Here is a 27,500-nt window from a genome sequence, read left to right on the forward strand (position 1 = left end):
TGTGTGTGTGTGTGTGTGTGTGTGTGTGTGTGTGTGGGGGGGGGGTAGGGGGTTTACCTTGAACAGGATGTCTGTGCACATGGCCTTGCCGTGAGTGATGATCGGCTCCTGGTCCTCTCCTTTACCGTCCCAGCAGTCCAGCTCCACACATCTGAAATGAGGAAACACGATCAACCTTCGCTCTATACACACACACACACACACACACACACACACACACACACACACACACACACACACACACACTGTACGTATCCTAATGCTTTCAATCAAACACACAGGCCCATGTTCATTTCTAACAAAACAAGGCGGAACAATATTTGATGCAAAGGTATGCTTAATAAAAACATATGAATACTAAAAAGAACGAAGCCCCTGTGAACAGCCTTTTGATCCTCAGGTGCTGGTGACAGGCAGTCAACAATGGTATATAAAGTCAAAGAAGTGTCAAATCACCGCACACTGGTATACGCTGATAAGCTGATTTATTCTGTGAACGACGCGTTTCGCTGTTGCTTCGTCAGGTTCAGAGTGAACCTAAATCAGCTTATCAGCGTATACCAGTGTGCGCTGATTTTACACTTCTTTGACAAAAATATATGAATATTTGTCTATATAAAAATATTTATATATTAGGCATAAATATATTGAATAAAATATATATTACGTATAAATATAGATATATATATATTGGCCATCGAGAGATGGCCTTGGGACCCAAGATAGATAGGATAAGATGCTACACAATGCTATACAAAGCACTATTTTTAAGTGCCAGGACGTTCAAAATACAATAACTGCATACATTAGATAAAACCTCTGCTGCAATTAACCGAAATACTTAAACTATGAATCAATAACAAACATATGCAACAAAATCCTGACTACTCCACCAGTGTACACAAATACAAAACCCCCGCGTTGTCAAGCTCCCCAAAAAAACGATGTTAGCTCCAAACGTCTAAAGGCGTCGACGTGGAACCATAACTGAGCCTTCAATTATGGTTCCACGTCGACGCAACGCAAGGACCACGCAGACGCTTCGACGCAGTCGTGAACCTGTTTTGGTTCTGCGTCGGGTTTTAGTAAGCGGACCGATCCCAGCCCTTGCTGCTGCGTCGCCTCGACGCAGTGTTAAAATATTTGGGAGGCGCACGTCGGGCCCTTGCGGTGGACGCAGGGAGGGTCCACAAAGAGGGTCCGCAAGGACGTAACGTTCCGTAAACCCCCTTGCGTTGCGTCGACGTGGAACCACAATCAGGCCTTAAGCGATGGACGGCCGTACGGTACCTGCAGCCAGACAGCAGCACCTGGCGGTACATCTCCACAGAGGACTTGCCGCCGAACTGCCGGCCGGTCAGGTAGGTGTTGTGGGAGGAGCTGATGAAATAGTGCGCCAGGGACTGGTCCATGTCCTGGTACAGCTCCAGCCGGTCCAGGAACACCGGCGCGTTCTCGTCCGACATCAGGTAGCGACAGAAGCCGTCCGACGAGATGCGGACTGGGGTTCGAGAGAGGGGGCAGGGGAGGACAGGGTTAAAGGTTAAAGGTCAGGTTGGATGACCCGAGCCATGACCCTAATCCCTCTCAAAGGGGAAATATAGACTCTCAGAGAAACCTTGAGAAGAAACTGGAGACAATGCACTCATAACCTTGGCAGAAACTAAGGTTAATAAAGGTTTCTGAAAATAGTAAAAATAGTAGATATATAAGACAAATAAGGACACTAAATTAAGAGTCAGGTGATGGGTGGTCAGAGCAGTGACGCGGCATATTACAGGTCAATTAACGGTTCCAATGGGTTCTTAATTTGTAGACACAAGATGTCTCCTAGGCCAAGGCACTAAATCAAAGTCATCATTTGCCATTTGGTGTCCGACCTCAAAGTAAGTGCTTTGCTTTATTCATCAATTCACCTACAAAACAACAATAGTTTTTGCAAGCATCTGTTCTGAAGTAGCCAAAGAGTTTATCTGTGTCTAAACGCAATGGCTGAAATAGAACTGCAACACCCAGAGTCAACACTAGAGGGCAGTACAGCTCTAAACATGGCTTGAGGCAGCAGTGGCATCATCGCCTCACCTTTCTTCTTCAGTTCCTCATCCCTCTCATACTTCTCAATGATCTGCGTGGCTCTCTTGGGGTCGTAGAACGGAAACAGGATCTCGTTTAACCTGGGGTCGCGCTGGTTCTGCGAGCGTGCGCGTTTGTGTACGTACACACACACGCACACACAAACACACACACACACACACACACACACACAGACAAACACAAGGACAGAGACAGACAAACACACACAAACAAATGGACAAACGGAAAAGACACACACACACATACACACATACACACACAAATGGCAAAGACAGACACACATACACACACACACACACACACACGCACACACCCAGAAACAAACACAATAAACGTGTTATTAACAAACACTGTATTGTCTGTATTGCAAATGAATAAAACCAACACAAGCTAGTACCTACTGCCAAAGAACCGAACCACACAATTAACACAAACCATAGACAAACAGGGAGGCCGACTAAGGTTAATAGGAGAGGAAGACAAGGGGGGAACTACTACTGTTCCTCTTGAGACATCTAAGAAACATCTACGAAACATCTAAGAAACATCTAAGAAACATTTGGGCATTGTGATGCAAATGACCAAGTATTTAGATGACATCAATCAAAGTACCAATATGCTTTACACCGTATCATATAAATGGTATACTACGGTCTTAAATTGGCGTCATACAGTTGCAAACAAGGCACCAAAAGGTTTCTATGCTAACACAACATTAAAACACACTAAACAACACAAACAATAGAGAACTACTGGCCGTTCCTGAGAGCCACGTGGAACACACATCTATGCAGAGCTTGGTGGGTGTTTCTGGGAGGGAAGGGAGCTATTTGACCGTGACACACACAGCAGAGCAGAGGGGAGGGTGGGGAGAGGAGAGCCAGCAGACCAATAGCAGCAGCAGCAGGCAGGGAAGGTTTCCAGCAGCAGAGAGCATTATCCACAGTCCCCACACGTACACACACACAGATACAATTACACACGCACGCACGCATGCACGCACACACACAAACACAAACACACACAAACTTACATACAATTACTTGCACAAACACACACACTTGTACAGACACACACATACACACAAACACACATATACACACACACACACACACACATAAACACACCCCCACACACACACACATAGCAGACACACACAAACACACCCACACACACAGACACACACACACACACACACACACACACACACACACACAAACACACAGACGGCCAGGTACCAGCGTGAGGCAAAGAGGAAGCGACAGGACGGAAATTCTCCCATCGCCATGGAAACGCCAATCAGAAACAGGGTTACAAGCGGCACTAGGCGGGGGCCCCGAGGTGTAGGTAGGGTGGAGCAGGGGGGGGGGGGGTTGGAGGTCATGCAGCTTCTGCGGGGGTTTTGGTGCTTTGACGAAGTTGCCCTCATAGGCTGAAGTCAGAGTTGGGTTTGGTTCAGTTTGGTCCAGAAAACCTGCGACCCTTCCAGGGGTACAGTACCCCCAAAACACCCGGCAGGTTCTCTGGACAGGGTGGGCGGGGGTTCCTGATTCTTGGTTCAGCTAAGGGGCAACTTCTACAGGGGGGGAGGGGGTATGGAGGGGGGGGTAGCAGGGACAGAGCGAGGGCAGGAGCAAGAGCAGGAGCAAGCGGCGCCGCCACACAGAGAAGTTAATGAATGATAAAGAGCTTACTTCATTCAGAAAGCTGACTAACTGGTCTACGGTTAAAAAATCACTTGTGTTCCCATTGCTGCAAAAAGGAATTAATTAGAAAAACAAATGTTAAGCCTTTTGAAGATGGAGACTTGGTCAGTGAAAAAAATTAAATAAAGACAGGGCATTCAGTCACAGTTAATCATTAATTAAATACAAATAGAAAAATGGATTAATTAATTAATAGCTCTTTCAGGAAAAATGGGGGAGAGGGGGAGGGAGGGGGGGAGGGGGTAGAGTCACCCACATTCAGCCGTAGTAACATGTTAAAAACATCTCTGGGTATCGTTAGCGAGAGGTTGTCATTGGGTCGGACAGAATATAAACGGACAGGAAGGGGAGGGGTTTCCAGAGGTCAGGTGATTACAGCAGGCACAAATATTATCGTGTTAATCTCATGCATAATATATATTTTTTATTCTATCATAATAATAATATATCTTGTGTATTGTTTTCATCTGCCGCACGATATGTGAGAGTTAATGGACAATGAAATCAGACCGATATAAATTGGAGTTTAACATTGATATCGATGTTGAAGGAACAATGTGTCGGTGGAGGGTCCCTAAAGTCAACAACAGTCCGCACTCACATTTTGGTGAAGAGTTCCTCGATGTCTGTGCGAGGACAGATCTTCTGGGTGAGTGCGTAGAAGATGTCGAAGGTGAACACATTCGGCTCGATCTCGTCATTCTGCAGAGGAAGGCACCAGCCACATCAGTGTGAAACTTCTACTACTAAAGGCACCGCCACACAACAGTCAGATGCATTACAACACCAACCGCACTGTCTATGCCAAATATGCACTATAAACAACATTAACTTTTATCTTTGTCCTTATTATTATCATCATCATTATTTAAGCACTATGTGGTCGTTTTTATATTTATCTTTTTCATTATAAATCTTCCGAATCATTTTCGTTCTCTTTTCTCATGGCGGTGACAGGTGCTATCACAACAACAGCGCACAGCTTCCCCCCGTCTGGCCAGAAACGGGGACATTAATCTTGTGGCTTTTATTTCGAAAAAAGCTGTGGTATCTGTACACACAGTGCTGTTGTGTTCCCCGGCTCCTTTTTGAGAGATAAACACGGCTAGACCAACAGCACGGCTACCCAGATAGCATTGAGGACAACATCACCACATCACCGCCACCGGCGCCCTGCTTCCTTTTGTTTATTTCAACTGAAACAGGGTTTAAACAATGATGGAGGCTTGGCCACTGAGGCTCCCAGCCATGCTACATAGCAGTTTGCTAGCACTAGCATTTCTGGCTGGCTAGATAGCATCTGACCTTTCCGCTGGGCAGGCCCAGCTCCTTCAGAGCCTGGAAGATTCCCTTCTCCGTCTTTCCCGACGCAAAGGTCCGAGTGATGCTGCGGGGGAGAGAGAGAGGGGGGGGGGGGGGAAGAGAGAGAGAGAGAGAAAAATTGAGAGAAATACATAGAGGGAGAGCGAGAATGGGGAGACATAGGGAGAGAGTGGTACAGAGAGTGACATGAGGCGATTGAGAGGGAGAGAAAGAGACAGAGAGAGAAAGAGAGAGCGAGAGAGGGGGGAGCAAGAGAGAGAGAGAAAGAGGGAGAGAGAGAGACAGAGGGAGAAAGAGAGAGATTGAGAGCGAGAGAGAGGGAGAGAGAGAGAGAGAGAGAGAAAGGGAGAGAGAGAAAGAGAGAGAGAGAGAGAGGGAGCAAGAGAAAGAGAGAGAAAGAGGGAGAGAGAGATTGAGAGCGAGAGAGAGGGAGAGAGAGAGGTAGAGAGAGCGAGAGAGAGAGAGAGAGAGAGAGAGACAGAGACAGAGACAGAGAGAGGAGAAGAGTAACAGGGAAAGATAGACAGAGAGATAAAAAGATGAATAGGTGTAAGAGGAAAGAAGGACGAACACAAGAGATAATTAGACAGATGAAGAATAAAAGAAGTAGAAGGAAGAATAATACAAGCTGGAACGAAAAGGAAGCCAACAGGAGTTTATTCTGTACACTATTACCCTCTCACTGGGATCTTTGCGTTCACGTTGGTCAGAAAGCACATCCTCATCCAACTGGAGGGCAGGGACACACACACACACACACACACACACACACACACACACACACACACACACACACACACACACACACACACAGTTACACATCATGTGGTACACAGATAGAGGGAGAAAGAGATAAACACTTTTTAAGACTGAATGTATAATGCAGTGGTATTATAAGGGGTAACGCCATATGGCAGAGTGAAGCGTTGCATTGAGGCTGACAGAGAGACAGGCTGTAGAGTTTAGCTTTGTATTGAGGCTGGGTGAGAGAGACAGGCTGTAGAGTTTAGCTTTGTATTGAGGCTGGGTGAGAGAGACAGGCTGTAGAGTGTAGTGTTGCGGCTGGGTGAGAGAGACAGGCTGTAGAGTGTAGTGTTGTATTGAGGCTGGGTGAGAGAGACAGGCTGTAGAGTGTAGTGTTGTATCGAGGCTGGGTGAGAGAGACAGGCTGTAGAGTGTAGTGTTGTATTGTGGCTGGGTGAGAGAGACAAGCTGTAGATTGTAGTGTTGTATCGAGGCTGGGTGAGAGAGACAGGCTGCTTACTGTTTCTTCAGGCAGGTCATCGGACAAACGTTGTTGGCCTTGAAGTTGTGAATAACCGACCGCAGCCCTTCCGTCCATTTCTGGAAAACAAAAAAGCACAAGGACTTGAGACATGTCACCCATCCATCACCCATGCTCACACACACACACACAGGGATACACACACACACGCAATCAGGGACCCACTCACAAACACAGACACATGCACAGGGATACACGAAGAAATATGAACACATGCACGCACATACACACACACACACACACGCACACACACACACACAGGAATACACACACCCACACACACACACACACACACACAAATAAAGACAGACACAAAAAAGGATAAAGACGCAAGGATAAATGCACAGGGATACACAAAGAAATATGAACACATACACGCACACACATACACACACACACACACACACACACACACACAAACCCATTCACACACTTGAACCACTTATGTTGCCAAAATAGACTAAGAGGGAAAGAACTCCGGAGAACGAATTGCCTAAGGGTTCACACAATTAAACACATGTCCGAAGAGAAACCTTCACATGCGCAAACTCTATACTACAGGCACACCCGCCAGCTCACAACACACCAGCACACACACATTAGCTTGGGCAGAGACAACAGACACAAACAAATGAGAGCACATGTATAAACAGACACACACACACACACACACACAGTGCATTGACGCAAGCATAATCACACTGTCTAAATAAACAGACTAAAAGGGGACGGGATAATCAGGGCTTATTCAAACGTCTGTCTTTTATTTTGGGAAAAGCGATTCATCCAAAATGCCACACTGAACCACACATTCGCACGGTGCCCGTTTCAGAGCACTACACCCCGAGGACCCCTCCACCCTGTCAGGGCCGAGGGCCGCACTGACTCAGCACAACACAACACACACACAGTATTTACAAGCAACATGTTGTTTGCATATTTCAATGTGTTCAGGTTGGGCAAACGTCCACCAAAAATAAAATACAGTGTTGACAGCCACTTTCAGTTTAAAGGTTGGGGCTGATACAAGACAACAACAACAACAACAACTGCGAGCTAACGAAGCGTTGTTGACGTCTAACTGTCCCTCGGCTGTTAGCAAGTCGATGATAACTGACTTTTGTGATGCACAAGGAGGCACCACAGGGGGGGGGGGGAGGGGGGGGCTGGATGAGGTGTTGTGCGTGTGAGATGCTGTATGTATGTGTGTTTGTGGTGTGTGCGTGCGTGAAGAGGTGATGGTATGTGTGTGTGTGAGGCTGTGTGTGTGTGTGTGTGCATGATGCGGTGTGTGTGTGCACACAATTGTCTATTTGGGTGTGTGTGTGGTGTTTGCGTGCGTGGATAGTTGATGGTGTATGTGTGTGTGAGGCTGTGTCTGTGTGTGTGTGTGTGTGTGTGTGTGTTTGTATGTGTGTGTGTATGTGTACATGATTGTCTGTTTGGTGTGTGTGTGTGCGTGCGTGGATGGGTGATAGTGTTTGTGTGTCTGTGTATGTGTGAGGCTGTGTGTGTGTGTGTGTGTGTGTGTGTGTGTGTGTGTGTGTGTGTGTGTGAATGTGGGACTCTGATGTAAATAACTGTGTCATCTCCTCAGGTCTGCTAGTCAGGGCCACCTGCATGCTGTGAGGAGGAGGGGGTGTGGTGGTGTGTTTGTGCCGAGAGAGAGAGCGAGAGAGAGAGAGAGAGAGAGAGAGTGAGGGAGAGAGGGGGAGAGAGAGAGTGAGGGAGAGAGAGCGAGGGAGAGAGAGAGCGAGGGAGAGAGAGAGAGAGTGAGGGAGAGAGAGCGAGGGAGAGAGAGAGAGAGCGAGGGAGAGAGAGAGTGAGGGAGAGAGCGAGCGAGAGAGAGAGATTGAGAGCGAGAGACAGACAGAGACAGAGACAGGGACAGAGAGAGAGAGAGAGAGAGAGAGTGAAAGAGTGAGACAGTGCGACAGAGTGCGAGAGAGAGCGAGACCGAGAAAGAGAGCGAGAGATACAGAGCATCTAATAAGGCTGTCTGCTATTTACTTTAGGCTTGACTAGGTTATCAATATAAATGTTTGATTGTCTTCCATTGCAATCCTGCCGGCTTTAATTCAATATTTACATAATGACACATGCCAGTTGGTACCATGAGTGCATTCATTCTTATCATGGCTGTACTCCAATGGGATTCATACCCCCAACCCTTGCATTGTTAACGTCATGCTTGACCGATGAGCAGGAAACCAGAACCAGGAATAATCTTGACACCCCAAGAGACTGGCATCATTTGAATTCATTTTCAAGCTCATGTTATAGTTCAATAATTATAATAATCAAATAGGACGCATATGTGCAAATACTACATTTTTTAAATACTTTGAATTGGATGATGGGATGATAAATTAAAGTGATTTTCACTTTCATTGGGAACTGGCTACTTTAGACATATTCTGACTTCCACAGCGACAAACTAACTGACAACAAATAAATCCTTTGTACCGAATTACTCAACCATTTTGGAACTTTTCCCATCCCTGAACATTGAAACACAGCGAGGTTTTCAGGCCGCACTCAGGCCCCATTAATGGGCCAACTGTGTCCAGTCGTCTGTTGAATCAATTGAAACTAAACAGACAAATTTTTTGGTATGAGGAGCAAAGTGCAGTTCGACTGAATGTCTGCCAGCAGGGGGCAGTGTTGGTCACCACTGCCATATAGAGATAAGGAGGGAGAGAGAGGGGGAGAGGGAGAGGAAGGGAGAGAGAGACAGAGACAGAGAGAGAGAGAGAGGGGGGGAGAGGGAGAGGAAGGGAGACAGAGACAGAGAGAGAGAGAGAGAGAGAGGGGGAGACGGAGAGGAAGGGAGAGAGAGACAGAGACAGAGAGAGAGAGAGAGAGAGGGGGAGAGGGAGAGGAAGGGAGAGAGAGACAGAGACAGAGAGAGAGAGAGAGAGAGGGGGAGAGGGAGCTAGAGACGGGGAGAGAGATAGAGGAAGAGAGATAGAGAAAAAGAGAGAACGAGAGAGAGAGAGAGAGAGAGGTAGAGAGAGATAGATAGAGAGAGCAAATAATAGAGAAAGACAGATTTAGAAGGAGGGAGCAACGGAACGAGGGACATAGTGAGAGAAGGTGAGAGGGAGAGAGGGAAGGTGAGAGAAAGGATTTGGAGGGATCTTTTGTCTGAGCTGACACGGATGGGCGAGATGAGCGAGCGGGTGAGAGGGGATTAGGGGATATATTGAGGGACGGGGAGATGGAGCCTGGGAAGAGGAAATTCTATCCTCCTCCTCCTCCTCCTCCTCCTCCTCCTCCTCCTCCTCCACCTCCTCCACCAGCACTTCATCGCTCACGGTCAGAACAGGACATCCGGAAGCCCTCTCAACGGGAGACCCTGATCCTTGCTGAGAGAGGAGGGAAGAAAAATGTCCTCTGGCCCCAAGAGATATGAATAAAATCTATTTCAAAATAACAGAAAAACGTGGACAAAAAGGGTTGAGAGAGAAAAAAAAAACATAAAGTCAGGGTCATAAAACACGGCCAGACCGCTATGAATAAAAGAGACGGAAAGAAACACGGAGAAAAACAGCGGCAGTGACACAGACCATGAATCGCTCCGGTAATATCTCCTCCATTCAACAATTATGAGCAACGGAGGAGAGACTCACTTGCGTAGGAGGAGGCAGCATGTGAACCAATGAGTGGAGCTCTTTGAGCTTACGCCCCCCCCAACCCCGCCCTCCATCCCCCACCCCCCACCCGCGCGCGCGGGTCTGGGCGACGCAGACTCCAAACAATAACCTCCACAGTGACTCACTCGGTAGTTAGCGGTAGCGCTCAGCCATCAGCCAGCTGGCTGAAGGCTGAGCCGAGGTCCGTGCGGTCTACCTGTTGGCTCTGGGGCGACCGCGTTAGGGATGCAGGAGGGTAGCAACAACAGGGCCCGTCGCTTTTCGCTCGCGCTGAATGGTAAATGGACTGCATTTTCGCATTTATTTTAGCACTTTTTCTTTTTGGAAGGTTTTACCCTTTTTGTTGCAGAGTAAGACAGGCGGGTATGGGAGAGACAGGGGAAGACATGCAGCAAAAGGACCACGGGGAGGAATCGAACCCCGGTCGCTGCGGTAAGGCCTTGGCCTTCATGGCACGCCCTCTACTCGGTGAACCACCGCCCCATACACAGGGCTTTTCTCACCAGTGGCCACTCAAAGCGCTTTACAGTATTGCCTGACATTCAACCATTCATGCACACATCCGCACACCGACGGCGGCGGTGTCAGCCATGCAAGGCTCGTTGGGAGGAGTTGGGGTTAGGTGTCTTGTTCAGGGACCCCTCAACACTCCTAGCTAGGAGGAGCCAGGGATCGAACTAGCAACCTTACCAGTTACCAGCCAACCCGCTCTACTTCCTGAGCCACACGCGGCCCCAAAGAACACCCCAATGATTTGGTGGAAGAGATGGAATATAGAGATGGCCTGCATATATCCCAGCCTCTATCAAAAGTTTATTCATATAATCTTGTTCATATGTTGTAATGTGCTTTTTGTGCCGTTATGGAGACAGGAAGGTGTGTTGAAGTAGCGAGGGGGACGTAGCATAGGACCCCCGGTGGGGAATCGAACCCGGGTCCCTGCCAGACACACTGACTACATGTTGAGCGCACGTGAACAGCTTGAGCCACCAAGCCACCCCCCGGCCGGACAGATTCTATCTCTACCCCTTTTTGTCAGGAAGAGTTAGAGTATGGCGAAGAAGTGTGTGAGAGTGTGTGTGGATGATGGCTGGTTCAAGCAGCCTCACCCAGACCCTGGAGTCCAATCACCCTCTGGGGCCAGGTGAGGCCCCAGAGGGTACACACACACACACACACACACACACACACACACACACACACACACACACACACACACACACACACACACACACACACACACACACACACACACACACACACACACACACACAGTATGGTGCGTCTCGCTGCTTTTTAAGGGCCCGCGGTTGTGGGAGGAGGTGTGGCTGTGGTCTGGCGGCAGGTGGTCGTTACCCGGGCTGTTTCGGGGGTCTCTGCCACCAGGAACATGAAGCTGAGGTTGACCAGGTCGGTGCCGCTGCAGATGCAGATCACACACCCCTCCAGGTCCGGCTCCGTCTTGCCCACCGCCTCGAACGCAGACAGGATCTTAGGGTCCTGAGGTGGGCGAGAGAGAGAGAGGGAGAGGGAGAGGGAGAGGGAGAGGGAGAGAGAGAGAGAGAGAGAGAGAGAGGTATGAAATGACAGAGAGAGGAGGGGGGGGTAGGGAGGAAGGGAATATATGGATATGAGTATGTGAATAAATAGAGAAAGAGGTGGAGATACAACGATATGGATAGAGAGAGAGCGAAGTGAGAGAGAGAGAGAAAAATATAAGAGAGAAATGGAGAGAAAGCCAGGTCAAATCGAGTTCACATATTTCATAATTTACAGTCCCAATCTCAAAACCCACAGGTTGCAATCCAGAACTCTCAATTGGTCAAGGGGAAAACTATCCCACAGACCCATAGAGGGACTTAAAACCGAAGAGCAGATGAACGATGGATTGTACAAACATAAAGCCAAAAAATGCCTTATTTAAAACAAAACCATCCCAGGCTAATTCCCATGGACTTTGGCGGTAAGTGACTGATAGGACACTCTTACCCTAAGGCTAGCACTATCTGCAGTACCTCCACAAAGTCTGGGGTCGTTTACCAGATACTGTCAGTTAACATCGGGGTGTTTCTCTGTGTTGTTTTTACCAACAGGCCAACAACCATTAAAGCGTGCCTGAATAAGCGCGCCATTAGCTCCTGTTATTACAGCGGCCCCAGCTGTAGCCCTGCTTTTGTTGTCTGTTATCGCAGCCATCTTATCAAGACTGTTTTAATGTGTAGCGGCCAGCGATCTTGCCCAAGGATTCGTACAGGTTAGGGCAGCACACAACGGGTATCAGACCCAGAAGCCCTTCGGCACAGAGCACCCTACCCGCGACACCACCATAACCATTTACATTTATATTTACATTTAGGGCATTTAGCAGATGCTTTATCCAAAGCGACTTACAATCAGTACATTTGTCATAAGATAGTCAAACAATATATTGCTGTCAGTACAATAAGGGTGTTCATAGAAACAAGTGCAAAGACCTAACAACCGCTAGGTTAACCCATTCACCGTATACAACAGTGATAGCTAGGATAATATGCTACCCCCCCCCCCCCCCCCCCCCCCAACATTGCCGTTATTACAGCGAGCTCATTGACCGGCTGAGTGGAAAACGTTGGCCGTCTCAGACCGAAAGTCATTAGCCTTGCTCATCTGCATGGTCATTCTTCTTCTTCGCTCTGATTGGATTAGCTCCAGTGGCTCTCAGGGATGATGTAATCACGCCGTGCCCCCGGGGGGGGGGGTGAGGGAGAGAGGGAATCTGGTTATCAGCTGATCCCCCTGAGTCGGCCCTGAGCAGCAGCCCTGCCTCAGAGCCCTTCAGCAGAACACAGCCGTCCAGCGCCCCGGGGACGACCCAACCTGGCAGCCGCTACTGTATACGTGCCCTTTCCCCAGTACTGCGCACTCAAACAGGCATGGCCACGCACACACACACACACACACACACACACACACACACACAGACGCAGAAAGACACACCTCAGACGCACGGACACACACAGACAGCCACAAACGCAGGCATGTAAACAGACAGAAAGACATACACACACACTGACACACACACACACACACACACACCGAACATACACACAGACACACACACACAAACACACAAAAGGCATTTTTTGACACGCCTCCCCCCGTGCTCTCGCGCACTGCTCAGGGCGGCGGTACGTGAGCGCTCCTCAGAGTCCTCTCCGACGCCTCGCGACTTTGTGCTCTAAGCCCGCTTTTATTTTGACAGGCGTGCGCCGGGTGTCTTACTGTGTGAACACACTCCAATTAGGGGGCTTGTACCGGAACACAGCGGCCTTAGTAGGAACCGCCCGGTTCATCCCCCCTGTGCCAAAACACGGTAGCGGGGAGACAATGAGCGGCGAGCTGAATGAGAAACTAATTAGGGGGGGGGGTGGGTGCATTGTGGCTGGGTGGTGGCGTGTTGGTGGGGCGTGCGAGAGTGTGTGTGTGTGTGTGTGTTTGTGTGTGTGTGTGTGTGTGTGCTTGTGTGTCTGTCTGTGTGTGTGTCTGTGCGTGTGTGTGCGTGTTTGTGTGTCTGTGCGTGTGTGTGTGCGTGTGCTTGTGTGTGCATGTGTGTGTGTGAGTCGGATATATGTAGAGCCACCGTAATTCGCCGCCAGCTGTAGTGAAAACAAACGGCATTTCCGTTGAGTCAGGCGACCCCCCCGTTTGTTTTATCCCAGGATGTGGAAAGTCATTTTGTCAGCGCGATGGATCAACCCGCCGCCCTTGGCGTTTCTGACCCCCAAGGTGTGAACTTCCTGTCTGGCGCCGGAGTCGTGACGGCCCCCGTCATAACAGGAGAAGACGCAGCTTTAGGGGGGTTTTGTTCCTGATCTCCCACCACTTCCTGCGACGGCGTTGGGCCGTCCAGGTAAGCCTATCTCGAGGCTTTGCGCCGCCGCAGGCTCATGTAAACACTGTCACGTCTGATAACTCATGCATCGTCGGGGGGCTCCTCCTCCGCTCATTCTCGAGCACAATAAACCGCTGAAAACAACCCTGATAGAAGGACAGTGAAAGCGTGGGCGTTCGTGTGTTTCGACTCCCAGCCGGGAAGGATATGGGTTACCGATCTAATTTCCGGAGTGTACCTGTGAAGGGTGGTACCCTCGCGCACAATGCCCTTATCCCGTTAGCCCCTACCTGCTCCCCAACAACATCTATTTGTTGTTTGGGGGCACGGATTGGTGGAGGAGCAGAGTGAAGCGCAGCTGTTGCAGCCTTGGACCACCATGTGTCAATCACCCCGGATCTGGCTGTACTCGCTGTGATTACGCCCAAACGCCTTGACCGCAGGTCAGGGAGACAACCAGAGGGGAGGAAGGGAGGATGGGAGTCGCCGGGGGAGAGAGAATGGAGGTCATGGAGGGAATTGGGCTGGAAATTGAGAAGTTCCCGAATTGGCTCTCACCTTTGGCACGGATCCGACTCGAATGCTGTTGATGAGGGAGCATTCTAGAACCTGGCCCTCCTAGGGGAGAGAGACAGAGAGGGAGAGAGAGGGAGTGGGAGGGAGAGAGAGAGAGAGGGAGAGGGAGAGAGAGAGAGACAGAGACAGATACAGAGAGAGACAGAGACAGAGAGAGAGGCAGTGGGAGGTGAGAAAAGGATAAATAAATAAGTCCAGGACCTCTTGGTGTGTTGGTAGACTGTGACTAACGTGGCAGACTTTGTTTAGCGAAAGCACAAACTCACTTCATCATCGGAGACAGGTATTTCACTTAAAATACAGTATGTCGGCGTGACCCAAATTTGAACGTCTCGCGGTAACAGCTGCCTTCGTGTCTCATCACGTACGCACATAGCACCCTGACGCTATCGCACTTATGTTAACTGTGGAATATACAAAAATAAAACGCTGTGATGTGACGTCCTGGTGGATTTAACCGATGCATGCAAATATATCTTTGAATTTGAATAGTGTTCTGCACACTTCATGGTCATGAGAACAAAGTAAAGTGAAATGCCAGAAGTTTGCATGACAAGTACAAATACAGCATTGCCTTTCATCCGATATACAAGGCGGTTTCGGGAGGTCGACGTTTGTATTGTAAAACGCTTCATGCCGGATTGGGCTCACATGTCACCAGTGTTCTTTGAGGAATGTTGCTCTGATTATTAACAACGACCTGTATTCCTGTTGTGAGTTTAGTGATGGGAATGGGAAGAGCTTAACTGGAGAAGCTGAAATATGGGCTTATTATTTTTTCAATTTCATCGTTCATTATTTATTTTTGTCAGACCAAATGTTCTATTTTAAAAAGAGAATATGCGATTAGAATAAAAACAAGCTTGTTTACCTTGCCCTCACTCTTCCAGGTGATGAAAAAGCCAAACTCATCGACTCTCATCTGGCAGTTGGGCTCGAAGACGAACGGGTCCTGTTGAGGGACAAAATACATTTTTAGAATCCTGAACCCAGAGAGGGCTAATCCATCGCGTGCATTTATTTGACAGGACGTTAAAGAGGCGCCCAGGGCTTACACCACTATGATTCCGCCAGCAGAGACACTCCAGTCCTTTTCTGAGACGTAGAGATCACACGATGTTTAAGCACGCCACACACACACACACACACACACAAACACACACACACACACACACACACACAAACACACACATGCACACACTGAGCAATGAAGATGGTTTCCATGAGGTGTCGAATGCAAACATCATCTAGGCAAGATTGCCTTCTGCCGAGGAGACCACACACATCCTTGAGCATTCTCTGGTATGTGTGTGTGAGGGTGTGCATCAAATTGAATATGCACTTGGGTCCCCGTGTGTGTTTGTGCCTGTGTGTGTGTATGTGTGTGTGCCTGTGTGTGTTTATGTGTGTGTGTGTTTTGGTGATTGTGTGGGTGCAGATGGCGCTTGATGTTCTTTTTGTAGAACCGAGCAATATAGATCTACACACACACACGCACACGCACACACACACAGTAGCGTGACGCGCACCGTTAGCTGTCCCCTAAGTTGGCGGGTCGTGTCCCGTTCAGTGGGGTTGTCGGAGCAGAAAATCGGCTCATATTAGCCGGCTTATCTTCCGTCATTTCAACTCACAGCTGGTAGGCCTGATCTCAGTTATCAACGGCTCAGTGTGTGTGCCAATATGTGTGTGTGTGTGTGTGTTTGTGTGTGCGTGTGTGTTTGTGTCAATGTCTCTGTGTGTCAATCTTTGTGTGTGTATGTATATGTAAATATATATGTAATATATGTAAATGTATGTGTGTGTGTGTGTGTGTGTGTGTGTGTGTGTATGTGTGTGAAATATAGGATAAGGAGAAAACATTTTCTAGAGTCTGGGTCACTGTAAGCTTATTATTAACACAAGAAACAATATGACACATGCACACACTTATGCACGCTTAGACACAAACACACTCACACGCTCTAAAGTGCACCTCTTTGCTGTTTGGCATGATAAGCATTGACAGTGTTCACTTTTTAGTCTGGAATATTGGTGCGATCTTTGCACAAAGAATAAGGCACAGCCCCTGCTGTAACATATCATCTGCACAGTCAAACAAGGAAGAGAAACCTGCTGTTAAAAAGTATGATTCATCCTATAAATATTGTTATGAGAGTTAAATAAATATGTCAATGAAAACCAAAAGGCCATTTAAGGTTCATATCATGATCATTATATTTATGTGGCACAAGAATACATTAGTAATGAGCAGTTCCATCTGCATTATATTTTATGATGGCTATTTACTATTAATTGTTTTTTATGTATGCCTTCTGAGTGCACATAATAAATCATTCATAATGCATTGTGTACTGGTTGTTGTGTAATGTGGGTACTTTGATCAACCACACAAAACAAATTCACTGTTCAACATTGACTTTTAAATTTAGTCGGTGGAATTCAATGAATTTGTTTCATTTGAGGACAAAGCGAAATGGCCTTCGGATTTGAATGATGCAATGTATTCCCAAAGTCAAACAAGATATAAAAGGCTTGGGAGGGAAAAAAGGGAAAGGAATGCAACCTGATCAAAAAGCGATGCTAAGCTAGCCCCATGCTAGGCTGGCCAGCTGTGTTTGACCCATAGCCAGGTTCATATGCAATGCTTTCTAATAGCATACTTTGCTTTGATTGACGTGTTAAACCTACAAAGGCGGACTGCTTCAGACCCTGGGAGGGTTCCAATTATTAAATGTCAAACAAAACTGTAATATATATGAAATGTTTTTGTCCGTCCTTATTATCAATAGCTAATGAATCACGAACGCGACGATAAAGTAGACTTATTTGTTTGACTTTATACCCGCAGATACAACTCCCTTAGAAAAAACAAATAACTCACTCATTCAGCACATATTTGATGGTGTAATCCAAAGGAAAAACAACATATCCCTATATGGGAATATGAGTTTAAAACAAGTGCTGCAGAACCCCTAACTGCCCCCACGGAAAGTAGGCTACAACTCAAAGGCCCAGTCGCTCAGGGCATCAGTAAAACTAAGAACACTACTTTATATACTTTATATAAAATACACAGTATTAAAGAGAGTCTGACCTCACACAAGTCTACCCAATGGGCTTGTTAAGGCTTCTTAGTCCTAAAGGACTTCATGTGTAAGTGTGTGGGTGGGTGTTTGTGTATATATATATATATATAAATATCTGTGGATGGGTGGTTTGCGTGTACATGTGTTTATATCTGTATGTGTGTGTGTGTGTGTGTTTGTGTGTGACTAATTAGCTGATGAAGCTACCCATCCCCAGTCTTCATCACTACAGTATCCAAGTCAAGCTCCGACACACACCCTTACATTCCTAAGGGCTTGTTTGTGCTAGTGGGAGAGAGGGAGAGAGAGAGCTAGAGAGTAAGGGCGAGAGAGTCGCTTCATCGATCACAGCGCCCTTTAAAGCAGTCCTGGATACAGTCACCAGACTAAGGACCCCTTCCCTGTAGCATCTACAGGTCACGCTCTAAGAATGAGGAGCCAACACAGACCTGATGAACACCCAGATACACAAGGGAATGCAAACAACAATATGTCTGTGTACCAACGGACGCCTGTTGTTGAGGTAAAACAGGCGCTCCGATGAAATTTCTGTTTCCAGTGCTGAGCTCTTGTTTGTGCTCTCTCCTTTCTTTGCCGTCGATGTGAGAAACGTCCATCTCACCGGTGGGAACAACAGGGGACAAACGCCAGGTGACGTCCACGACGGTTTCCAATCCGGATCAGAGGCTGTGTCTGTGGTTATTTATGTATTCTGCTCTTCGTTTGTGTTTGTGTGTGTGTGTGTGTCAGACACATGCACACGCACGCACAAGCGGACAAGCAGACGCACGGATACAAACACACACACATACACATACACACCTAAAATATTTATTGCATTGGATATGTGAGGTCTCTGACCTTTGACCTGCTGTCGTCACGGCGGCCTTTTATTCTCATCTATTCAGTCGCCAGACAAATTGCTAAGCTAACGCTTAGCAATTTGTCTACGTTGAACCCTATTTTAACAGAGCGCTCTGAGGAGACAGTTGATTCATTGCTCTTTTTGAGAGATGAGGAACGAAAAGGCAAACACTAATAAACATCCCGAAGATAAAATAAATGAACAGTAAAAATGACCAAAAGAGAACCAAAGAAGGAATTAAAGTGTTTATTTTACCCATTAGCAGGATGAGCCACCGCTAAACGAAGGAGGTTCATCAAAATAATATATTGTTCTCTCTCTCCTCCCTCCCTCCCTCCCTCCCTCCCTCTCTCAGACTTTTACTTTGCTATGAGTTATAATAGAGCAGATGGCTGACGTAAGATTCAAAAGGAGTCAATTGTATTAGGAAAACATCCAGGTAACAGTCAATGACACTTCACAAAGAAAATTATGGGATTGAAGGATAGTTTAAGAGCCTCTTCAATACTCGACATACAGCGATGGATAAACAAAAAAAGAGAATATGTAATTATTCTGTTTATTATGGAAGTTAATCAACATTATGTGTAGATGCAAAATGTACTCCAGTTCATCCAGTTACATTTTGGGAAAACAACAAGGCAGAGTTTTGAATCTTCAGAGACTTACTTTATACTGCCACACACACACACACACACACACACAGACACACATACACACACACACACACACACACACACACACACACACACACACACACACAGACACACAAGGACATTTCATGTCCTTACCATCTGCTGCACCATGGGACTTCCGTGGGTGGAGTGTGGGATCTGGAAAAATCTATTCTGCTTTACATATCATTTGTGGCCAATGGCATTTGTACTTACATTAGAGAGTGATTGTATTGAGTGTATGTGTGTGAGCGCCTGTGTGTACGAGTGTGCACTTCACTCTAATCAACACTGGTCCCCTGCAGGCCTCCTATCAGCCACAGCCTTACAGCCACACACACACACACACACACACACACACACACACACACACACACACACACACACACACACACACACACACACACACACAAAGCCTGTAGTTACAAGCTAAGCAAACGTCTGTTTTTACATTGAATTAAGCCCAGTTGCCTAGCATCAGGAGACAGTCCCCTACCCTGAGGCTGAACTCTGAGTTTGGGTTCATCTCCCTGCTGAAGCCATGACACCTAGTGGTTTGGTTGTTTAAATCCCTGACCACTATGACTGTAAATGAATGAAGGAAGGAAATCGGCAGTGACCTCACCCATATTTTCACGATTTTCTGGGAACTGATTCGATTTGTATTGCAGTTCTGGAAATATTGCAGTTCTGCAAATATCCTAATTCGATATTCCGATAATTGTTTTGCGCGATTTTTATACTTTGCGTGGTTCAACGAATGGGATGTATTACAGAAGCACACAAACCCGGTACACACATGAACTAAACTAAATCTCCCCAATCCCTAAAACATACCAAATGTACCGCATACAAACCTTCACCCCCAAGGGATAGTCTAGTGACTGAAGGTTTGTATGCTGAAGGTATGGATGTATGTACAACTTCCTTGAACTCTGAAAAAATTTGCCTAGTTTGCCGAGTGTGTGTTCGCCGTAAGCCAAGGCAACAACAACCAAACGGCCGGAAAAACCAAACAGACCGGATCTCAGAAACCAACTCGACGGTGTTACTTAGCGTGTGTTTACCGCACACGAAAAAATGAAAAAAAAAAACGTTCCACGGGGCGTTGGACTTACGTGGCCCCGTCGCCGGGGAAACGCTTGTGCGAGAGGTGACGGACGTCCCAGATTAGCGTCTTGATTACGCCGTCGGAGGATATCCAGGCTATCCGGCCCCAAGGCCCAGGCCAGCCCCCTCCTCTACTAATTCTACTAATACTCTGTAGACTTTATTCTGGGGCCCCGGCTCAGCCCAGTTTCACCGCCTGCTTTAGCTTTGGCTCTTTGATTTGAAGACGAAGGCTGAGGCAGGAGACCCTTCCTCCTCCTCCTCACCCCGCTGCCGCGCGCAGGGCGGACTGAGGGGAATTCCTCCCGTGTGTGCGTGGGAGTGTGCGAGTGGATGCGCAGTGTGTGCAGTGTGTGCGTATGTGAGCGGTGGTAGTGTGCTAGTGCGTGGACGTGTGAGTGGGCTAATGTGTGTGCGCATGTGAGCGCGTGTGAGCGCATGTGTGCGCGGGTTGTGAGGGCGTATGCTCGTTTGTGCCTGTGTGACACACTTTGGGTCGGGCGAGGCGTGTGTCCTAGCTAAGTGTCCTGATTAAGTTAGGGAGATGAACACGTAGGCGGGCACACGCATGAACACATACGCGTTGACGCGCACGCGCACTGGGCCACATCGATCGAGGGTTCAGCCCGTGGCGCAGGCGACAGGTCGCCACGGCAACGGCTAATGAAGTTGATCAATGTGTTTGCCAGGGCCGGCCTCTCTGCCCGCAGCCACGGCCTTGGCCAAAGCAACACTCAGGACTCAGGCCATCAACGCTGATTATTGACTCCTGCACTGTGTATATGTGTGTGTATGTGTGTGTATATGCGTGTGTATATGTGTGTGTGTGTGTGTGTGTGTGTGTGTGTGTGTGTGTGTGTGTGTGTGTGTGTGTGTGTGTGTGTGTGTGTGCGTGCGTAGCGTTTTTGAGTGCGTGGTCATTAAGGTAAAGGTGGAGGGGTGGCCTGTGGGGTCAGAGAGGAGGATGACCTCTGTAATCATTGGGTTATTGACTCTCTTGCTCGCCCAGGGAACACCAAGCAGCAGTTGCTAAGAGGCGGCGTATTAAGACGTGCTCTCCAGAGCATGACAGGATTAGGATGGGGGCTTGTTGTTGGGGTTATATATATATATATATATATATATACATTTAGCTCCGGAGGTAATCAGAGATAAGCTGCGGAGCGGAAAACGTTCAGCAAGGCTCTTACCTCGTCGAATCGGTCGAAGGCGGCGCCTTCCTGCATGAACTCCGGCAGGTGCTTCTGCCAGTTGAACTCATAGGACTTTGTCATGGCTGCTCACGGGTTCTGGAGAAAGGAGAGAGAGGTAGAGAGACAGAAGGGGAGCGAGAGAGAGAGAGAGAGAGAGAGAGAGAGGTAGAGAGAGAGAGAAAGGTAGAAAGAGAGAGAGGTAGAGAGGTAGAGAGGTAGAGAGAGAGACAGACAGACAGACAGACAGACAGACAGACAGACAGACAGACAGACAGACAGACAGATAGATGTAAAGATAGAGAGAGAGGGAAAAGTAGAGAAGGAGAGAGAAACAGAGTTAGCTTGATGTGGGGGTATTTCTTCACAGCACCTTTATACTTCATTCCCTCGTGTGGGTCTTTGAAGGGCTTTGAAATAGAGGCTTTCTAGAGAGTGAGGGAGGGTAGAGGGGTAGGGGGGCGGGGATCAGGTGTGTGTGTTGCACAGTGATTGCGTCGGGCCAATATGATACCGTCACAGATAGTTGTGGTCAATTCTCCGTCCTATGTCTGCCCAATGCCCTGCGGTGACGTTCTGGCCACTAAGATCCGCAGCAAGACCACCCCACCCCACCCCACCCCCGCCATGTGATTCAGGAACTCTTTCATCAGAGAGGGATAAAGGTCACATCCCACAGGTCGGAAATCACACCACATTTCTCCACTCCTGTCGCTGCTCGCATCCAGCCACTTTTGCCTGCAGAACCACAATCAACTGCGTCTCTCCGACACGAAAATACAACACGGAAACATCGCGAAACCCCAAAGAGACTCTCTTTGATTCCAGCCAGTGCTCGCGTACCCCCATCATCATCATCATCATCATCATCATCATCATCATCATCATCATCTTCATCATCATCACCGTACTCTCAGCCACGCTTCACAGCGGAACGTGTCTCGGCAGAGCGCTTAGGGATCCAAAATGACGCCTTCCAAACATAGCCGCGCCTGTGATGTTCAGCCCCGGAACGTGTCAGGACGATCCCGGTGTGTGCGAACACGTGTGTGTGTGCTGCGTGACATTCGACATATAGTCTCAAGGGGATCAGTCAGTCAATAAGCCTTTCAGGATGATCTGTACGCGGGTGTGATCGCTGTTTCTTTTTCTTCTTACGTTTGTGAGTTCTGGCTCAGAGCCAGGATTAGTCATCAGGTGACTCGATGCACACACACACACACACACACACACACACACACACACACACACGCAGATACATACACACACACGCGCACACGCACCCTACGCCGACTCAAATGAGGTGCCTGACTGTAGGTGTCTCAGAGAGAGATGCCTTACTCCTACCCTTCTCGTTCATTACATGTATCGCGAAATTGGAAAAATGTTTAGCAAATTACTTTTGGATAAAAGCTCTGAAAATGAAGTGCAACTTTGGTGCGGACTGATCAGTGGGAAAGCGCTCAGGGCAAGATTGGAAAGAGAGAGAGAGAGAGAGAGAGAGAGAGAGAGAGAGAGAGAGAGAGAGAGAGAGAGATACAATAGAAGGGAGATAAGGGAGCAGGAACAGCTGAATGTGACAGATCTGGGGTGAGGAGGTGCGGTGTGTAGGGGAGGGTGGGGGAGGTTGTGTAATGTGTATACAGTTCAGGGGGGGGGGGTAGGTGTCTGCTTTTGATATCTGGAACAATGATCACAGGCCAGACATATGCTACATCAAACTGAACAGAGGGAGCTATACAAAACGTGTAGAGAACAGGCCTTCATTTGAATATATAAAATGGCGATTGCTTATGTTTTGGTGTTGCTGTCTGCAGAATAGTTTGGTAGAAACTATGCAACGTGATATTTAAACTCTCCTGAGGCTGAAATAAATTAAAATAAAGCCAATATAGACAGAATAAATGTTTCACAAAGATTCTGTTTGCATACAGTTGTCCTTCAGATATGTACAGTACAGTACAAAGTAAGTATTTGATGGTTACATCCATGCCAAGTTATTTGTTTGCAAACTGGTTTTCTATGCCTTGCAGCTTTCAATTTTTTTTGCAAATGAGTGCAGTATAAACTATTTTTCTTGGGCCTCTTGCACCCATTCGCCTCAACTACAGATCTAAAATGTAAAGAATATTTTTTTTGTTTTTTATATAAAAGATTCGGACACTGTTGGCCGTATTCAACCATCTGGCATTTCGTAATAACCGCCTCCGTTTTGGAAGCATGTGCTTTCGAATACTACTTATTGTGTTGGTGGTGTCGTGTTTTTGGTCATCGTTTAGTAATGAATCATTCACATGCATGATATTATGGCGAGACATTGTGTTTGGAACTGCCACAGCGTTTCTCCCGAGAGACGTCGCAAAACAAGATTTGAATCAGCCTAGATTACAGCATACATGCTCAAAATACTAGAACTTTCTTTAGTCCGAACAATATGGCGGCGGTATCGGCTGCAAATAATCCCATGACACATTCTGATGTTCAAGCCCTATAGCATCCTCCCCGATTCAAGTCCCAACCAACCGTTGAGCCCCGGTCCATGAACGGCACATCAGAAAGGCTCATGTAGACGGGCAAGAGGCACACATAGGCGAGCCAAGCAAATCAAACACAGCCCTTCACCATCTGTGCTGTCCCCTCCTGGGGAACATGACGTGCATGCGCATACACACACACGCATGCACGCACGCACGCACGCACGCACGCACACACACACACACACACACACACACACACACACACACACACACACACACACACACACACACACACACACACACACAAACACACTTAGGAACACAGGCACTTAGGAACACACACACACGTACGAACACACGCACTTACGAACCCGTACAAACACACACGTGCAAACACACGCACTTAGGAACACATGCACTCACAAACACTGCAGCCATGAGAAATACCGAAATACACACTTCCTGTAGGGACCAGGAACTGAGGCCAGGCAGTTAGCCAATTACATGCAGAGAAGGGCTAAACAGCCCTAACCCAATAGAAGACAACATCCAATAATGACTAACCAAGCTTGAAAGATACAGGCTTACTGAGTAGTGAACAAATAAATCGAATTGAGGAAACACACAACAACAAGAACATTCCATTTGGACTAATTGCACGGTGTTGTGTTGTGTTGTGTTGTGTTGTGTTGTCAGATGTCCTCCATTCCAGAAGGTTGACGTTCAGGGAACAACCAGAGGTCTCCTCAAGGGATTCACCTGAAATAGATGGGAAGACCAGAGCCCCCCCAGAGAAAAAAGATACTGCAAAACTAATAAATATTCATAGATTTATGTTACTATGATATGCTTATTAATTCATATAAGCTCATATATTTAAATATATACTATTTGAACTACCGATAAAATGGCATCATTAACCAATACGTTTCTTTTTTAAGTAGTTTGAAGACTTATAATACAAATTCTATCTCATTTAGATCCAGGGACAGACTGGGATTAAACAAAGGCCTTGATGGACGGCCAGATCGGTCAGATGTTGCTGCTGTATATTCAATCCATGGATCAGTTCAATTCAAATGGCTGCGTCGGTCTCCAGAACTCACAGATGGCCGGTCCGGCTTGAGTTTTATTCTGGCCTCTCAATCCTTGTTTGGTGCAAACCCCACCAATCCTCCAAAACACACTGTTTGACATGGAGTCAAACAGTGCTGCTAGGCTATCGTTTAAATATCTGTGTTTACAAATGTACAAAGGAATGTAGTGGAAGGAAACTATTACACTTCCCATAACTGTAATGTATACTATTGAAACAGTTTATCCCATGTACAAATATTTGTGTTGTTTATCCTCATCTGTCGTCAGCCCTTACAATTATAGACTTTGTTTAAAAACTATTTTCGTAGAAAACTAAATATGCCTGCATAAAAACATCAAAAACTAGATAAGTACATAAGTCTCAATTTAAAAGCATGTCCATGCACCAGAAAAAATGCAATCCAGCATAAATCCCTAAAAACACAGTCTATGAGTCTCAAAGCTGGATAACACCGGTCCTTTCCCCTCTCCATGACATTTACTGTACGCACACGGGTCGTAAAGGAGACATCTTTACACGCGTGACGGGATGATGAAAGCGTTTCTGTAAGGAGTCGGGTAATTCAGACGACATAAGCCGAGCAGCCAGCTATTACACGAACAACTTGGAAGAGAGTTCAAACGTGAAAGTAACTTTACCTGACTTTCAAGACCAAACATTTCAAAAGTAAATGCCAGGTGTTTGAAGTGGGGTGATGACAAACACTTGGAGGAAGGTGCAAGGAGGTGCGACCGGACCTACAGTGTAGTCTAGAAGAGTACCATTAAAAAAGGCGATACGTTGAAAAAGTGGGTTCAATTTACCAATGTAACATATACACATATCTGTCTGCCCGTGAAGTCTTTAGGGCTAAATAAAGTACTTCCATGTTTGCTCGAGTCGTCAACCCAGATGCAAATGTTTCCAGGTCTTCACTCTTACCAATACTCCCCCCTTCCCCCTCCCCGCTCCCCCCAACAGCTCTACTGATGAATTTATACTTCTGAATTATGTATGAATATTTCTCAACCAGGTCACAAACTATTTCTATCAGTAGGTTGAAGTCAAGTGCAGAGGAAGAGACAAACAGACTGACGATATCCGCCTGAGGCAATATTTGTCCTTGGTATTCAACATCCTGGAGCATTACATACAGTATGTATGTACATACTGTATGCATTAAGCTGTTTGGAAAACAATTTTCCGATTTCAAGTATGTCTTTTCTTTCAGCTTTGGAACACAATGAAGGAATAAGCTACGCCATTCACAAGGTATTCACAAATGGTTTTATTACGATGCTCTCCTAAGTAGTGGGTAGCAGGAAAGCTGCTCAAGAAATAGATATTATGTTTTGACGCTAAAGAATTAGAGACGTATACCTTAGATTCAATTCAATCAGATTTTGATGATTTTGTATAAAATAACATATATTAAGTGTGTTTGGGGTCTAGTTCAACCTCACCAAAAAAACCTAATAAAACATATCTCAACGATGAGAAAATGATATGAAAACGGCTCCCAAACATCTCATCCAGAAGTACAAATAACAATCTCTGGAGGACTGGATCCGACACCCACGCTAATACCCACGCCTAATGAAATTCCACAAAAGGCAGCGTTCCTGCGCTGTTATCTCAGTTTGGCCCACTATCAGGGACAGAGTGGCCCCCGAGAGACAGAGAGAGAGAGGGAGACGAACAGCCCCGCGTCTCAGGACAGCCACACACCGCGTTCCTAGAGAGATCCACTCCTACTCACACACTCCTTTTCCAATTTCAAAAGTCAATTTGGACTATTTTTGAGAGGCCGGGCTAGACCTCGGAGCGTTTCAGGACAAAAGGAAGTTGAAGGATTACGTTGACAAGGTAACGGTTCACAACGGCGTACAAAGAAACGACTGCTGAGTGCTGAGTGACTCAAGGAGTCCCGAATACATCTTTTTGTTTATGGGTGAAGTGCGTAATAGTTACCCGTACTTCAGTTTAAGCTCCAGTAGGGAAAACAAAACATGACAGAGTCTGAAGAACCACCTTTCACGCCAGACCACACAGTCCAATTTGTGCGTTTGTTACTTCAGTGCGAAACACAAACACCTCCTCCTCTCTGTTTGGTTAGGTAAGGAGATGGTGAGGAGGGGCGACGTTTCTGGGCAAGCAGAGAGGAGAGGAAATGTGGACAGGTTCCAAGGTGTACGGAAAACCCCTGAGGGTCTGTGGGTTTAATAGAAAGCTCGGGCTGAATTAGCTCAACAGAGTTGCAATTAGTTAAACTTCGTATTATACCCTTTCTGTAAATACTATATGCAAATTGAAGAAGGATGCGCGGGTTGTGTTGTTAGCATCAATTACATGATCCCATTCCTCCAGGTGCAAACCGGTTTACGTGCAGGGCGTACGGCTGTCTTAGTGTCTCTGCACACACAGGCACACCTCTAAGGCTACTCCATGTGATCGTGATGCAAAGACACAACCTCCCCCCCCCCCCCACTCCCCCCAGCCTGACATC

The 27,500-nt window shown here is 47.1% G+C and overlaps 1 protein-coding gene across 1 annotated transcript in view; it reads right to left on the reverse strand.

The window, feature by feature from the left end:
- plcb4b (phospholipase C, beta 4b) overlaps window positions 1–27,500 on the reverse strand; it is a 79,534-nt gene that overhangs the window by 25,590 nt on the left and 26,444 nt on the right. Inside the window, exons 4-15 of the mRNA XM_079753141.1 lie at window positions 21,440–21,538; window positions 15,383–15,463; window positions 14,494–14,553; window positions 11,421–11,564; window positions 6,388–6,467; window positions 5,799–5,852; window positions 5,106–5,187; window positions 4,402–4,502; window positions 3,789–3,846; window positions 2,083–2,191; window positions 1,291–1,501; window positions 58–151 (exon numbers count right to left, since the gene is read on the reverse strand). Coding sequence (XP_079609267.1) covers window positions 58–151; window positions 1,291–1,501; window positions 2,083–2,191; window positions 3,789–3,846; window positions 4,402–4,502; window positions 5,106–5,187; window positions 5,799–5,852; window positions 6,388–6,467; window positions 11,421–11,564; window positions 14,494–14,553; window positions 15,383–15,463; window positions 21,440–21,523 — 1,158 coding nt within the window. The 5' untranslated portion in view covers window positions 21,524–21,538. The remainder of the gene's footprint in view (window positions 1–57; window positions 152–1,290; window positions 1,502–2,082; window positions 2,192–3,788; window positions 3,847–4,401; window positions 4,503–5,105; window positions 5,188–5,798; window positions 5,853–6,387; window positions 6,468–11,420; window positions 11,565–14,493; window positions 14,554–15,382; window positions 15,464–21,439; window positions 21,539–27,500) is intronic.

This window comes from Pollachius pollachius (assembly GCF_949987615.1).
Source record: "Pollachius pollachius genome assembly, chromosome: 16".
Lineage (NCBI taxonomy): Eukaryota > Metazoa > Chordata > Actinopteri > Gadiformes > Gadidae > Pollachius > Pollachius pollachius.